The 17470-nt window shown below is 27.5% G+C and overlaps 3 protein-coding genes across 3 annotated transcripts; 2 read left to right on the top strand and 1 right to left on the bottom strand.

The window, feature by feature from the left end:
• Positions 1-336: 336 nt before the first annotated feature.
• On the top strand, positions 337-8564 carry LOC127289652 (uncharacterized). Its single transcript, XM_051317729.1, has 8 exons — positions 337-894; positions 1331-2942; positions 3013-3247; positions 3332-3441; positions 3521-3767; positions 3849-4053; positions 4128-4329; positions 4395-8564. The coding sequence occupies exons 1-8, from the start codon at positions 674-676 to the stop codon at positions 5976-5978; spliced, it is 4416 nt and encodes a 1471-aa protein (XP_051173686.1). The 5' UTR covers positions 337-673; the 3' UTR covers positions 5979-8564.
• Positions 8565-10346: 1782 nt separating this feature from the next.
• On the top strand, positions 10347-13044 carry LOC127289654 (cytochrome b-c1 complex subunit 2, mitochondrial). Its single transcript, XM_051317731.1, has 7 exons — positions 10347-10491; positions 11082-11215; positions 11332-11523; positions 11613-11829; positions 11891-12322; positions 12437-12658; positions 12781-13044. Exons 1-7 carry the CDS (start codon positions 10447-10449, stop codon positions 12862-12864), a joined length of 1326 nt encoding a protein of 441 aa, XP_051173688.1. The 5' UTR covers positions 10347-10446; the 3' UTR covers positions 12865-13044.
• A 123-nt stretch (positions 13045-13167) lies between these two features.
• On the bottom strand, positions 13168-15531 carry LOC127289653 (nucleolar protein 11). Its single transcript, XM_051317730.1, has 4 exons — positions 15312-15531; positions 14554-15085; positions 13437-14467; positions 13168-13370 (listed from the first exon to the last, which is right to left on the bottom strand). Exons 1-4 carry the CDS (start codon positions 15441-15443, stop codon positions 13242-13244), a joined length of 1824 nt encoding a protein of 607 aa, XP_051173687.1. The 5' UTR covers positions 15444-15531; the 3' UTR covers positions 13168-13241.
• Positions 15532-17470: the final 1939 nt, after the last annotated feature.

The following is a 17470-nucleotide window of genomic DNA, read 5'->3' as shown; positions in this document are numbered from 1 at the left end:
TGAAAATATTTTCATCCACCAATCAGAAATGCAGAAAAATTTGTCCGCCGCCGCCATATTGAATATCATTAAGCTTATCCACATGTGGACAAATTTAAATCGATATGTCATAAACAATTACTTTTGTTAATTACTCCTTATAAAAGTAATAATTGTGTATCAATAAGTGAGAAACATTAGCTTATTTTAATTTTATAAGTATTTTTTTCTTTATATTCTTTAACTACCACAAGTGTTCTAATTATTGGTCCATTGTAAATTTATACAACAAACGTAATATTTATAATAACTATATTTTCCTTTAGTTAATTGCATTATTAACTGATATAAGTAATTAAAAGTTCGTCAAACCTTTGTAAAAATATTAAAACAAAAAATTTTTCAGATTATTTTATATTTTGAAATAGTATAAACAATGAATACAAGAGGACGCTTTAAAAAAAATGTCATTTACACATAGAGAATTGTGATGTTTCCACATTCAAAATATTGTATATGTGCATGCAAATGGATCGATAAAAGAGACTAATCATCGAATCCGTGGAGATGGTGGTGTGGTTTCACTGGTGGTGTTTAAAGATGGGCCGCGGGTGAAACTAAAGAGGATGGAATAATATTTAGTGTGAGCGTCCTTTCGCCGCTTTAATACCGGCGATATACCCACTATGTAGTTATGCCGAAAAAAAGTACGAAACATGTGAAAGACTCAGGAATTGCAAAAAAATATCATAAGGGTGATTCAACGAATTCAGATATCAAAACGAAACATTTTCGGAATATTCATATAGGTGTTACTAATGGAAAGCGATGGCTTTCGCTCAAGAAGCGTTTAGGATTGTTGACGGACGAAGATCTTGTTGTTTATCTTCTAGATTTGGCAGAATCAATTGTCAGGTATGTTTACTATATAAAAATAGCAATTGTTTGAAAAAAAAAGAAATTCATTTTAGGGGAGACAATTGTCAAAGTAGTCGCGGGAAATACCCTTTTTTGTCATCACAGAAATTCTTTATCAAGTGTTTTGTTTGAAGAGCAATTCGCCATCTTGCGGTTTATTATAACCCACCCTTGGGGGTTGAGGGTGAAAGATCAATTTTTCTCGCGAAAACACAGAATTGTATATATATATATATATACACACAAAATAAAATTTCGTTTAAATTTTTTTTTCTTTTGTATTTTTGATTAATTTGCATAAACTTGGTTTGAAAAATATTATTTATTAATAAAAATAAAATAATAACTGGAAAAGATTTGAATTTTTTGATCACAGAAATTAATTATTTTTTGTAAAAAAAAATTATTTCATTGATTTTTTTCCATGTTTAAGACGAGATGGGAAATGCAACGAAGAGAGTTCTTGGAAAACAAACCACGATAAGGAGAATGACTCGAGTGTCTCTAGAAATGATAGTACATTAACACAAGAGGAGGAACCACTACGTCGTAGTCCAAGGAAACAGACAAATGAAGCTACGGATGCTGAGGTGCCTTCTATTGAAACAATACAATCACTTCAGCCAACTGTACTTCTTGATGATGTTTTTAAGTTACATCTGAGACGAAGTTTGAGAACAAAACATCATAAAAGTAAAGATAAACATCATAAGGAAAAGCGTAAAAAGAGAAAACATTCAAAAACACAAGACGATAATGGTACCGAAATAGAAGCTAATGAACAAACTTTAGACATAACACAAAATGAAGAAAATCCTCCAATTCCTACAGAATTAGAGGATACCAATGTTTCCGTTAATAAATCTAATGTAGTTGTAGAAGATGAAAATATCAGTACAAGTGAAAAAGAATCCATAGCACTTAAGACTGAAGAATCAGAATTAAAAGTAGTATTTGTAAAAGATGTAAATATTGAAAATAATTCATCTAATAATATAGAAGAAATCATCGATAATGATGAACAAAAACATAATCACAATTTGGAATCGAATAAGGAGGAAGAGAATAATGTCACAGAAAATACAAATTCCGAGAATTTATATCAAGAAACAATATCTAAAAATATAGAAGAATTAGATGAAAATTATTTGAAATTTGAAAATAAGGAAAGAAATATTCTTCAGTATGGAGGTGATGTTGAGGAAAATTCAGAGATTATTGCAAAAAGTGATTCAAAGGATTTGGATGATAAAAAATTGAAAAAGAAACGAAAGAAACTTAAACACGACAGTGAAACGGAAAAAAATATAATGACTCAATCGCTTGATGATCCCAGTGAAGAATTAATGCACAAACATCGTAAACGAAAGCACAAACACGTGCCAGGTGAGCACAAAAATAAAAAACATCATGACGTTCGAAAAGCACCACAAGATGGAATAATTATTATCGAAGGGACAAAGGAGACAGAATTAATTACAAACGATTCAAATTGCATTCCACCTGAAACACTTGTCAATGAACAAATCGCGGAAAATATTTCAATTGAACCACAAAGATTGGCAATTACCATTAAACTTTGTCAAGATTGTAACAGTAGACATTTACAAGACGCTTGTCCATTAACAATACCACAATACATTATTCACGATTCAATTTCTTATGATGATTGGCTGAATAAGCATCAAGATAATTCTGAAGTTATGAAAAGTGTCAATTCCGATGATCCAATGTCTGAAGGTTATGGAAAAATAACAGACGATGGATTTGATTCAGATGAAGATTCCGTACAATCTGAACAATGTAAATTGAAAGTTAAAGAGGAAACAGAAGAAAAACAATTGCAATTGGATGACGATAAACCGTTATATTCGCGGGAATCAATACCAGATTGTTTTGAATTTAAATCAACAAATTCTGAACATGGACTTGGAGTTTATGCCAAGAGTTCAGTTCCAATTTACGCGCAACTTGGTCCTCTTGTTGGTAAATCGGTGAAGGAAATGGATATACCAGATGATTTTTCAATGCGTCATATTTGGGAGGTAAATTTCTGTTTTTTAAATCACTTTTTTTATTTTAGTTAATGATTCATTGAGAACTTTATATTTCCAGATTGAAAATGGTGGCAAAACTTCTTATATTAGTACCACAAATCCACTGAAAAGTAATTGGATTCGTTATATTAGACCAGCAGAATCTAAAGAAGAGAGAAATGTTGCTGTAATTAATAAACACGGTGAATTACATTTAGTTACAACGCAAAATATTACATCGGGAATGGAGCTAACTTACTGGGCTGATTCACAATCAACCGCTTGGACGAGGAAGAACAAAATAGACAAAACGAGTAAATATTTTAAACAAAATTTTAAATTTAAATTAATGTTAAAATATAAAGTATTTTATATCGAATTTATAAAAATTTTTTCAGATTGTGGTGGATGTAATTTAAATTTTGCACATCCAATTTATTATCGTCTTCATTGTTGTATTTTCCATGATACAAATTACAGTCTTACCATTAGGAAATATCATTGCAAAGTAAGTGTCTCTAACAAAATATTCGTACAATAAATTATTAAATGAATTTGAATTAAAATATAATTTTTCAAATCTAAAGGTTTGCGGTGCTGCTGTTTTGGGCAAAGATAATATAATGAAACATGCAGCTGAACTTCATGCAGGTCGTGGTGCTTATCAATGTCAGTATTGTAAGAAGTTTTTCTTAAGATTAAATTATCTTGAAATGCACAGGACATATGGATGTTCTCAAAATCCACAACGTTCACGACCATTGTGTGATTTTTGTGGTCGTAAATTTTGTCAACCTCAAAAATTGAAAGTACACATCAAAAGAATGCACAGCGGTAGTATAAATTTTTATTTCATTTCAAATTATTAATTTTCAAATAATTATTTTCATTAATTTTCAATAATTAATATTTTAGACATGTCCGAAGTACTTAGAGAATTTCAGTGCAAAATATGTTTAAAATTACTTGGATCTCGTGCTGCTCTTCAACGTCACATGAAAGAAGTTCATCATAAAGATGTTGTTGGTGCAGCAACTTGTGATCGATGTGGAAAAATGTTTCAAAATAAAAGTAACTTGAAAATTCACATGCTCACTCACAGTGGAGTAAAACCATTTAAGTGAGTAAATTTATTAATATTATAATTCACATGTAAAGTAAACAGAAAAATTAAATTTTCTGATTATTCTGCAGATGTAAAGAAAATGGTTGTAAAGCTGCCTTCACTACAAAACAGTGCCTACAATTTCACTACAAGAAGGTACATGGTCTTACAGAAGAAATGATGCCTAAAATTGAACGATCGGTTGCATATACTTTTGATGCATACAGTGGTGGTATAATTGAAGAAAATGAAAGAGGAAAATCGCCAAGAATAACAAGAACAAGTTCACAGGTAAAAAAATTAAATAAATTTCAAATTAAAACTTAATACTAAAATAAAATTTTTCTAAATTTCAGGATAATAGCAATAGTTTACCTTCATTAGACGAGTGTACTTCAGAGAATAGTTTAAAAATGGAAACTCAAAATATCTCTCAATCAACTGTAGTCGAATTTTCAAATGAAAATAGTGCAATTAAATTAAAAGTAGATCGTGAAATAACAGCATCACCTCAACAATCAGTGCCAATGCCAAATCCCGTGGAATCATCATTGGAGAATATTCGAACGGAAATTGATCTCTATGGAACATCAAGAATGCAAAGTAAAGGCAGTAAAAAATGGATGGGCGAATTTAATCCACCAATTACAATAGACATGCCTAATACCCATTTATCCGAATCGTCTGTCACTCATGATGTTTATGAATTTGAAGACAGTAGAAAAGAAGACGACGAAGACGAGGAGGATGAAGTGATTTCACCAACACAAAATATAATGAATGGCAATAAATTAGGAATGGGAATGTATAGACGTACCGAGAGTGCAAGTCTATTAGTTGAAGCAGCATTGGACGCCGCTGAACGTGATATTGGCGCAGTTTCAAGTCCAATTCTCGATGACAATGATCGTGATACAAATTTATATTCAATATCAAATCATTTACAATCGCCAATGCCACAAAGATCACCCGAACCACATCTCGATTCTTATATTCAACATCAAGATGATCTTATATCACCATCGCCAACATCGGATAATAGACACACATCACCAAATCATTTACACGTTGATTATCATCTTCATCGTCCCATTGAATATATGACAACAACTAGATCTCACAATATCGAACAATATCTTCATCATGAAGATTTACCTCGTGTCAATTCGCCAAATGCTTATATTCACGTGCAACAAGACGATTTAATTTCACCATCGGCAACTCCAAATTCTCGTTATCAAGACATGCATCATCATCAACATCATCATCACCATCATCATCATCAAGTGCCAACTGATAATTTATCGAGTGACGAAGGAGATTCCGTTGCACAAAATTTAAGTTTATCTGTTAAAGAAAAAGCATTGCAATTAGATTTATCAACCTCCTATAAATATGATACACTTGATTCAGATTTTGGTAGAGAGCGAACAAATTTTGAGCCTATTGTCCTCAATAGCGGTGAATTACAGGGTTTGGATATGTCGGCGAGAGGATTTCATCATAGTTTTGGTTCACAGGTGCAAAATGCAAGATATCATCATCATCATTTATATGATATTTCAGAGCGTCAAAGTGTTGATCTCAGTCGAACGGGAAATTATTCATTATCACCACCACCGCCGCCTCCACCTCCACCTCCTTATCCTCATAGTGATGTATTGAGGGTAGTGAGTTTAGATTTAACACCAGGAGGTAGACACAGCGTTGATTTGAGTCTTTCACGAAATCATCATTTACATGGACCCGGTTCACGTTTAATAACAAGTCCACAACCACCTGGTTCGTCAACACCACACGTGGTACCTGACGCTGTTGAAAGTCGAATTCTCTCCCCGCCTCCTCCTCCATTGCCTGGATATAATTCAACGTATCCCGTAAGTCCTGCACCTTATCATCCACCACGATCCGGCTATCATCATTATTCTGGGTACTACTAATTAACGTAAGCATTTTTATGTTTCATTATAGAAAAAAATTTTGTTCTTGAATTCAGGGCTGGAAAATTTATTTCGAAATTCAAATTAAAAAATTATTTTATAAAAAAGTTTTACGATTTCCATCTCTTTTTAAATGTTTCTATTTGGTTTCTAATAATATATTATTGAAACGTATGATTATTTTCAAAAAATTTTTTTAAATTTTTTTGCTTCATAAACTGATTTGTTGCATTAAATTTTAATTAATTTTTAAAAAATACGTTAAATAGTTATTAGAATACTAAAATTATAAACATGAGAATTTTGGACAATCAGTTAAAGTTTATGATACAGTGATAAAAACTCGAAGCATTTTTGGAAAATAATCATACGACTCATTATTAAATATATTATATTATTTCAATATTATAATATATTTTGTGGATAATTAAAGAATTAATTTTTACAAATTAAAAAAGGAAACATAAAATGAAAAATGATTGCCATATCTACATTTTTCATTAATTTACAATTTCCAATATTGTATTATTTTCCAATATCTTTATTATAGATTAAAAAATTATTTTTATTTTTTAATGTTTTTTACGACTTTTTCTTAGATTAATTTTTTAATCTATATATAATAATATGTATATCTATTGATTTTGAGCTAAAAAACAAAATTTTTCTAGAAGTAATTTTTAATACGATGTAATACTCCTTTATTATTTATTAATAATGTAGATTTATTCGTATGATAATATAAAATGATAATATTAAATGAAAGGAGGAAAAAAAAGCATTTTGCTGATGGTATACGCTATAGTAATAAAAAAAGCTTGTGCCATTCAATGAAATTTCAAATTCTAAGTCAAAAAATGTGCAAAAATATTTGTTACTCATTTTAATTTCTCAAACTTATTATTTGTAATGAATTTCATTGCCGAAATTATGAAATCAGTATTTTTTCGGAAGAATATTATTAAAGTTATTGTTTAGAAATTATTTTTTAAGTCAGCCATATATTATGCATTAAGAAAGAAAATTCTTTTATAAAGAATAAACTAATTAGAAGAAACTTACTGAAATTTCTTCCTATAAGGAATTTTTTTTTCTATATTTTTGCTGGTAAAATTATTATAATTGTAAAACTTACCGAAAAAAAGAATTATATTTTCATCTAATTTTAAAAAAAAAAAATTGAATCAAAATTATTAAAATGATCACAAAGTTTTATTACTTACGCTATTAATTATTTAAAGTGAAAAATTATGAAAATGAGAAGCAAAAATCTAAAGTGGCCCATAAGCTGTGATCTTTTTTCGATACAAATGAAAAAAAAATTTTCTACGTCCATTATTTTGGTATTATTCAGTGTGTATTGAATACTGAAAAAAAAAATGGAAAATCTCGTCTTGTATATATTTAATTTTACTCGAAAAATGAATTCTAATAGTATTCTATAAATTAAAAAGAAGTTATATCTTCTTGAGAAGTTTTAGTCGATTCAGTATGGAAAATATTTTTTGTATTTCATTTTAGGAGTAAATGAAAATCATTGTTAAAATAAAGTTGCTAGACGATAGAAGAATCCGAGAGTAGTAAAAAAAAATTTTTTTTAATATAACGTCCGTGATAAAATGTGTGTTTGTCAAAAAAAAACAAAACAAATTGTTATTTAATATTCTGACCTATTCTTCTATTTAGGGACTACGGTCCCATTATATGTGACTTTCGTAATTTACTTCATCTATAACTAATTATAAATGTAGTCCTGGATACCAAAATATTAAAAAAAAAAAAAAAAAAAAAAAAACAGCGTTTGTTAATTAATTGACAACATTTAAAAATTATTGAAAATCAACTACCAATTGAAATTCAAAACTATATTGTATACAAATTTTGTAGGACAAAAAAAATGTGACAATACTGTTTTTATTTTATTGTACATAGATACATAAAAGAAACGATCTCTTTATAAAAAGGAAAAAAAATTGTGAAAACGACTTCCTAGACATAAAAAATTGTATTGTAATCACCGATTGGTTATCCAGGACTGTATAGCCATTTAATTACTTAAATCAGAACGCCTAACAGTAGTATTAAGTGTATATGCATGGTGATAAAGGTTTATAATAATATTATTACTTCCTTCATTCTAGTCACTATAGGTACGCACAATCTTGTACATATTGGATATGCAAGATCGTAATTTTAAGATATCTTACAATTATATAGATTTTTAAAAAAAAGTGATTGTCGCATTGAAAATCAGGAAAATATTCCAAAAATATTTTCTCGATTAGTATGTTTAATACCAAGACATAAAAAAATGGATCACCTTAATCAATGTTGTGTTCTATTTTTTAAACAGTTTAATTAAAAAATATAACGTTTTTAATATTATCGTCGTTATAAATTTCAATTTTTTTTGTTAATTACCATTCAATTTTTTATCAAATTTTTGTTATTTTATTAAAATTTAATTTAATCCGGAGAAATATTAAAAAAAAAAAAAAAAAAATTCTGACCATCAATACAATTATTACACTAATTAATGAAATTAATAATAATTTATCCAGTTTTTAATAAATATTTTTACAAGTTTATTGCCTTTAATTTTTATTTTTTCAAATTTCCATTATATCCATTATAACCTAAATTAAGTTATTTTGGGTTAATTAATTTTTAATTTCTTAATAGATCCTAATTAATAATTTTGTGAATGCAGAATTTTTAATTTGATATAAAATAAATTATCGCATATAATAAATATCAGAAACATGATTAGTATATGTAAAATTTACTTTTAATTATGTTTTAATTTATAATTTGAATATCACACTTTTGTTTTGCCATTTATACTAAAATTGATAAATATTTTATAAGTTTTGTGCCAAATTATCAGATTTTTATTTAACTTTCTTATTCAAAATTTTGGTAAAAGTGCAAATGTTGAAATTTAATAATTTTGAATCTTAGGGATGGATAAAAAAAATATTTTATTTTCATAGATATGACGTATACTGAAATGAATGCAATCAACTTTTACAGAACATTTTGTAAATAATTCATTTCACAAAATTTCTATTTCCTAGATAAAAAATGTATTGTAAAAAAACAAATTGTATGGGAATTTTTATTAAAATGGCTATATAGATCTCCAATTTTACGAATTGTAATAATAGTTGCTAAGATAAAATGCGAAAATTATTTTTTTTTTTTAAATTCATTTGGTTTAATTTTTGTTCTTTTTTAATATAACGAATTCTAGAATTTTTTTTAGCCTATTGTTATAATTTTTGTAGCTGAACAAACTTTAATGGCGTATTGTTAATAATAAATTATTCTAGTTGTTAGGTAATGAGTAATTTAAAAAAAAATAATTTTAAATTACTTTCAGTTAACTTCCATGTGATATCATGAAATTCTCCCTCTCATGTATAATGCTCAAATGCATTGTTAACAACGTGTATATTACCTTATAAAAATATAGATTATGAATAAGTTTAGATATAATTTTTTCAATATATGTATTATTATTATTATTATTACTGCGATTCCTAAATGTATTGAAATCCATTTATACAACTAAGTGTGATATTATGATATTAATTTATTTTAAATTATGTACTAAGTGTATAAAAATTTCATTTTAATCAATTTTATTACAATATTATTATAGGCATGAAACTTTCAAGTGTAATGTTTCATTGTATTTTTTTTTCAAGGATCTGCAACATTACTATTACATTCTATATTAAAGAAATAATGTAAAAAAATTCTATTGTAATTATAATATTATATTTTGTTTATTTTCAATTTTTATCATTGGCTTATTGTGTATCTATTTCATATATATACATATATGTAAGAGGGAAAACCGCAATGAAAAATAGTAAAATTGTTGGTCCTTGTTCAAAAAGGATAGCCAGAATTTTCGATAAGACAAAAAAATGAACAAAACTTATTAAAAAAAAAAAAAAAAGAATAATAAAATATTTACGAGTACAAAATGCGGCACAGGATATATTTGTATCAGGTTTATTATAATATTGTAAGTATTGCCACATAGAAAGCAGCATTAAGTAAAGAGACCAAAATAATATTCTCTCCCTAAAATAATTGTGTTTTTATTTAATTCACCTTAGAATAAAATAAATCATTTATTAATAATAGTTATTTAATTTAAAAAAAAAATAAAACAAATTTATTAATTATTTTAATAATAATAAAATGTTTATCTTTTTTTAATTTTTGAAAATATATCCAATTTTTTATATTTACCTATTGTTCAAATTCCTGTATTTTGTAAATATTAGATTTCTTTTTTTTCAATGTATTGTTAATTTAAATATTTAAATTTTTAAATAAATGTCAAAAATGAAAACGATTTCAGAGACATCTGGCGGATTCTTGATCTTTTTCTTTCGATTTCGTGGAGACATTTTTTCACAAGTGTCTTGGTGATATTTAAAGGACTAAAAATATGGCTTGTTCAGCAGTGCGGAGTCCTATTTTACGAAATTCTTCGGTGAGAAAAGTATTTAATAACAGTTTTATTTCTATTCCAGTTTTGTTGACAGTTTTTTCAAGTGCTTTAAACAATTTATTTCCATGATTTGTGCATCTCGCCAAGTGTTATGTAAAACCTTGCTCTGTAAATTTGAAATTTACTTCAAAATGTATAATATAGAATATAAATAATTATAATAATCGTTAAGTGAAAATATAAATTTACAAATATCTTTTTTATTTATCTCGAATTTATAAAACTTGATTAATTGAAGATAGTGATTTAAATTTGTTAGAATTTCGTGAGTTACGATCGTATCGTATTTAATTGTTCACAGTGTCAAAAAATCAGTAAATAGATTAAATTTTAATTTATTTGTTCATTTGATATTTAAATATTCCAAGTATTTTACTCTTCTTTTATGTTTTGTACAGTGTTAATGATTTCAAACGAAAAAAAAAAACAATTTGTATTTCTAACCTCAATTGTGTGTATGTATGTATGTTCCTTTTCTTGCATGTATTTGATTTTTTTCTATAATTATAAAAGACATGTAGAGTATATTTAGAATATTACTTTTATTAAAATTATTCTTTATATGATTTTAGGTTCGTCATTATGCACTTGCAGCAACTGCTCAAGCTTCATTACCATCTCCTGACGTTCAAGTTTTAGGAAATAAAATTACTGTTGCTGCTGTTGATTCCAACAGCCCCGTAACACAAGTATCTATTGTTTTCAAGTAAGTATAAATTGTTAACGGCGTTATCTTTAACAAAAAAAATTTGATTTATTTTAATTTAAACAAAACAATAAAACTTTTAAGACTTTATATAATTTAAAATTCCTTTTTTTTAGAGCTGGTTCTCGAAATGAAACTTACGACACACAAGGAATGTCTCATCTTCTTAGAATAGCAGCAGGATTGACAACAAGTCGATCCACTACTTTTGGAATAACAAGAAATATTCAGCAGATGGGAGCTAATATAACAGCGAGTGCTGATCGTGAAACTATTGCTTATACAGTACAAGTTCTTCGTGATAAAGTGTAAGTCATCGAAATAATTGTATATTCTATAAAAAAAAAATAATGTTTACAAAAAATTAATTTAACTCGTTTATTTTTTAAATATTTAGAAATCAAGCTTTGCCTTTCTTGGAGGATGTGGCAACTCGTCAGGTATTTAAACCTTGGGAAATTTCTGATTCTTCTCCCAGATTACGATATGAAATTTCAACTGTACCTGAGGAATGTCGAATAGTAGAACTTTTGCATAAGGCAGCTTATCGTACTGGTTTAGGTTTCTCGCTGTACTCACCAAAAAGACAAATTGGAGAGATTAGTACAGAAACTGTAAGTCCAAAAAAATTTTCAAATTTAATTTCAATGTTCTAATGAGTATTTATTTTTTTAGCTTCAACATTATGTTTCCACTTGGTTCTCGGGCTCAAGATGCGCAGTTGTAGGCACTGGAATTTCTGCCACAGAATTAAGTGATTTCGCTTCGAAATTGCATGTTAGTTCAAACGACTGTAAAACAGAAGCTGCAAAGTATTATGGAGGTGATGCACGTAAGGAACGTAATTCACCGATAGCAAGTGTTGCAGTGGCTTTTGAATCTGCTGGATTAGAGAAAGGAAATGAAGCCATTGCATTTGCAATTTTAAAAGCTGCTGCAGGCTCAGGACCTTGTGTAAAATGGGGAAATGGTGCATCTCCTTTAATAAAGGCAATTACTTCAGCAACTGGTAACGAGCCAGTTGCTGCCACTGCATTTAATGCAAGTTACGCTGACTCTGGTTTGTTTGGTTGTATCTTACAAACAACTCCTGAGGTTGCAGGACAGGTAAAAAAAAAAAAAAAAATTTTAGTTTCATCAGTGAAAGAATTATAAATTAGGATTCAAAATTACTTATTTCTTTAAAGTAATAAAATAATGATGTACTGAATTTAATTTTAGGCTACGAAAGCTGCTTTCAAATGGTTACGAACTGCAAATATATCCGATACTGATGTTGCTCGTGGTAAAGCAGCACTAAAAGCAGCTGTTTTGGGTGCAACTGAATGTGGAGAAACACAATTGGAAAATCTTAGTCAACAAGTTTTGTTGAGAGGAAAAGTACTTTCACCATTAGAACTTGCGGCTGAAGTAGATAAAGTTTCAGCCGCCGATGTTAAAAACGTAAGTAATAAATTAATTTAAAAAAAAACATACGGTTTCATATCGTGTCACACATTTTTTTACAAATAGCACATAAAAAAAGTAATAATTTAAAAATTGTATTTCAATTTTATGATCAACAGGCAGCCAAAAAACTCAGCAGTGCACGGCCCACGGTAGCAGCAATTGGAAATATTAAAACAGTTCCCTATTCTGATCAACTATAAAAAAATTAGATTTCAAACAAAAAAAATCAACACAGTAATTAAACAATTTACAATCCGTTATTTATATAAAATATGAAAAACATGTTCTATTGTTATATCAATAAAATATGATAAAGGGTCGTGTTTTTCAGCAATTCACGTAATTGTGTAAATAATATAATAAAAATATTAAAAGATTTATATCGCAAATTATTTTTATTTTGCGTAAACAAATATTTAACTTGAAAATAGTTTTTTTGTTTTTATGTTAAAATTAATATTTACCGTTATTTGATCCAATATGTGTAGAAAAAAATAGTAAAATATTGAAACAGTCTTATTTATTTAAAAAATATTTGATTTTTTATACGAAAAGTCAATAAACTTCATTTTACAACTTAATATAGCTTCACTTCTTCTATTGAGTAAAATTTATTAAAATCTTGAGTTGTTGGTTTCACGGGTTTTCCACTTAAAATTCTAACCAACATTGGCCTTAAATTCTCCAGATCTTTAAGTAACTGAAACTAAAATAATACTGCTATCATATGTGTAAAATTTATATAATATTTAATAATTTAATTATAACTTACGTGTTTATCGAGAATAATTTGAAGATTTTGAAGTTTATTCAATATTTGAGGATCTCGAGCCAAAAGATAATTCTGATAATGAGAGTCTAATAACAAATTGGTCCATTGATATAATTGTAGAAAATCAGGTTCCTCTGATTGTTGATCCAAATTTTCTTCAATATCTAATCGTTCAACAAGATTTTTTAAGACTTTCAATATTTCTTCAAAACTTAAACTCGTTTTTAGATGCATTAATAAATAAATATCAGTGTAAGTGGAACTAAAAATTTTGTTTAAAAATTTGTCTTGAATATTCGAGACAATTTTCGTTGGTTCCTTGTCAATGTCTCCATTTCTTAATGACTTCACATTATCTGATGTTCGTAAAGAAAACGATAATAAGTCTACTAATAATTTTTCTGGTAAATCACGAAAATTATCAAGACACCATAATATCGACGTGATGTCTTTTGATTCAATTAATTCGGGAATAATTACCTCAGGTATGGCAGAATTACGAAATCCCTCATTCGTTAAAGCAGAGATTTGTTTGAAAATTGAATTTGTCGATTTATTCATTTTTAATTTAACTGGACTTGACGTTTGTTCTTCCCATTTTGAAATTACACCTTCGCTATTTTTAATCACTGCAACATCACTTGTCTCATCAAAATCATTATTTTTATGATTTAAAGAAGAACCGACCATTGGTTCCAATCTTTGTGGTGCCAAACGAAATGGAGCAACTGACAAATGTCGATTTGCAGCTAATAATAATTTGTCCTCGACTTTCCAAAGTTTTGCATCGTTTGTATATAATTTCAATTTTTGAACAGCTTGCACCAATTTGAATTGTACATTGTAAACACATAATACGGCGCCTTCTTCCAAAGAATCGGCTCCATACATGGCAATTGTCGTTTCGTTTAAGGGAATCATTACCACTGGATATTTTGTATTTACAATTGTTATTTTACTAAGTAATTCGCCTGGACTACTTATCAATGATGAATTAATTAAAGAGTAACTGTACAATCTACCATCAGACCCTAAAATATAAATGAAGACATTTAAAAAATATAATTGCAAAATAAAAACAAACACAACTTTTATAACAAAATTGGTGTTTACTTACACAGTGTTAATAAATAGGCATTTTTTTTGTCTTGCATAACGACATGTCCAACTAAAGTTTCAAGATCCCGCTTTAATTCAATTCGTATAATTTTTTCTGCTTCTCCTAGGAAAATGTCATTTTCAAGTGGCATTAAAATGTAATTATATACATTGTCTAGTTTAGTCAGAGTACAAAGATATGATTTATAATTAACATTAACTAATTGTGATTTTAATAAAGTTTCTTTTGACTTTAAAATTTCTTTACAAGACCAATTTTTTCTGTTTTTAAGAGCCCATTTCAATGATGCTGTATTTCCATTTTGTAATAATACCACCGGTGGAAATCCTTCCAATGTAAGAATACTATGAAGTGGAAGAGTAAATTTATTTTTCTTCACTTTATCAAGTTCCGTTTCTTCTTCTAGCCAAACTCTTATATATTTTTCATTAAATACCGCAGAATATGATTTTGTTGTTTCATCGTAAATAACTTGACTTGTAAGTCTTTCTTTTGTCGACCAACTACTTACTTGTTTTACATCTTGTAACTGAAAGAAAATATATTTTTATGCTCATTTAATAATTGTACCGGGAGTACACACATAACCTAAAAAATAATTTTTCTAAAATAGATATAATGTATGCTTTTTAAATAATTGGAAATTATAAACAAAATTTGTATTATTTAAATAAAAAAAAGGTCGATTTTATGTTATTTTTGTTTTATTTGAAAGTAAATTACTAAATTGAAAGTAAATTGAAAGGAAACCTAACCTTGTAACGAATTACGATGTTCCTTCCGAGTGTTATTATTGCACATCCAGGGTTTGAATCTTTTTCAACACCAAGTAAATTTTGTTGATCAATTAAAGGTGATAATGTATAATACGAGCAAAGTTTAGCCATTGTTGAATTTTGAAGTTTACAAATTTGTGCACAACAAAGCCATCACAGGACACGTGCTCTGTGTATATATGTGTTTTGACAAAAGGTGAGCGCCATTTTTAATTTTACAATCACGTGATCGTATTGTGAGCGACGCGCTAAATTCAAATACTGAAATTTCTATTTTTTTAGTTAAAAATAAAAATTTAATTATTTTAAAATAACTTTTTACTAAAAAATTAGTTTGCTTTTTTTAAACTATTAGTTTTTTTGCTTTTATAGAAATAAAAGAAAATAAACTTTTTATAAACTGTACCCAATATAGAACAAATTTTTTTCTTTCGATACTTTTTTTGGAGTCAATATAAAATTGTTATATTTTTTTGTAGATCATTAAGTCATCAATCTATGTATTATCTGTGTGAACTTTTTTTTTTTTTTTTTTGAAAAGGAAAAAATCTTCGAATTGCGGTTTTGAAGAGACGACGTCACACTGTGTTCATCTCACTATGATGTAATAATGTTTGGGTTCGATTTTCTATAAGATGCAGATGCACCAATACCGTGTGTGTTTGATCTGCCAAAGTTTAAAGAATAATAATAATTTTTGAGTGAATAAGATGCAACCATGAAAGTCACATAATAATATATCCCATTATGAACGGGGCGTATCCCAGGGGCCTAATCAATTTTTACTAAAGAGACCGTTAAATTTTGCGGGGAGTGCAGATGTTTTTTTTTATATGCTTTGCGACCACCCAAAAGTTAAAGAAGATTTCTCAATCCATCCACGCGTCACAAATCTTCATGGCCATGGAGTCAAACCTTGAGGAAAAAAGGAACAATAACAGCGGGGACCTCACGCACAAAAGATGAAGCTGGTGATTCTTGAATAAAGATGTCATCCAGCTGATACATTGTGCATCGACCAATTCTACAATAAAAATACATTTGATTTTTGGGGAAAAATTTTCATTCATATGCGTTTTGGCATATTTTTTTTTTTTTTTTTTGAATTTCATCAGAAAACATTGAATGTTTTCAGAAAAAATGCACACATATTTTTTGACAGAAGAAAATAAAGTTGCCAAGGAAAAAAAAGGATCCCTTAAGGAAAAAAATAGTAAGTTCGATCTATTTTATGAACTTTACAATATTATATTGATTTTTCACAAAAAGTGTCAAAAATACTTTTTTGAAAAGGAAGAAAATATGTCAAAATAATAAATAGATTTTCAAGATATACAAATTGAGATAAAAAAAAAATAAAAATACGTTTCAATTGTGTTATAGAATTAAATGTAAATTTTTTTAAATCTGCAAAGAAATATTTTATTGGCATTTATATGTGAGATAACTAAAATTTATTTAAAGCAAACAATTATATTTTTGAAGGAGAAAAAAATATATTTGAAGAGAACAAAAATATATTTATCTCAGAGCCTAATAACATATTATTTGTTTTTAAATTTTTTAAATTTAATTTGAGCACAAATGAAATTTTATTTAGCGCAAATACTATTTTATTTAGCACAAATTAAATTTTATTTGGGCTAAATATTTTTTTTTTAAATTTAAAACAAATAAAAAGTTCTTAAGCTCTGAGGCAAATACATATATTTTCGTTTGCTTCAAATAAATTTTAGTTATCACAAATCAATGCCAATAAAATATTTCTCTGGATTTCGATAAAATAAATTTTAATTTAATTCATTAAAAATTACACCTGAAATAGTAGAGTTTACTCCGAAAGTAGTATTGTTTTTTTTACTATTTTTCGTAGCAAAAGTTGACGAAAATTTCGGAATGTTTAGAATTTAAATTTTTAATCAAAGAAATAATTACTTGAACCAAATAATTAAATTAAATAAACTGTATTTGAATCAATAATCTTTGTATTTGATACAAATAAATATTTTGATAATAGTCAAGTAATCAATTATTTGAATCAAATAAATTTTTTTTTTCAGTGTAGCAATAATAGTAATTAAAAAATGGACAATTTTCCTTAAGAAACTGTATATATTTTAAATAAGAATTCACGCTGA

Source organism: Leptopilina boulardi, unplaced genomic scaffold (assembly GCF_019393585.1).
Source record: "Leptopilina boulardi isolate dan_hultmark-lab unplaced genomic scaffold, ZJU_Lbou_2.1 LbouV2_48, whole genome shotgun sequence".
Lineage (NCBI taxonomy): Eukaryota > Metazoa > Arthropoda > Insecta > Hymenoptera > Figitidae > Leptopilina > Leptopilina boulardi.
Note: the sequence above shows the minus strand (reverse complement) of the source record. Positions and strands in the feature narration are given on the sequence as shown.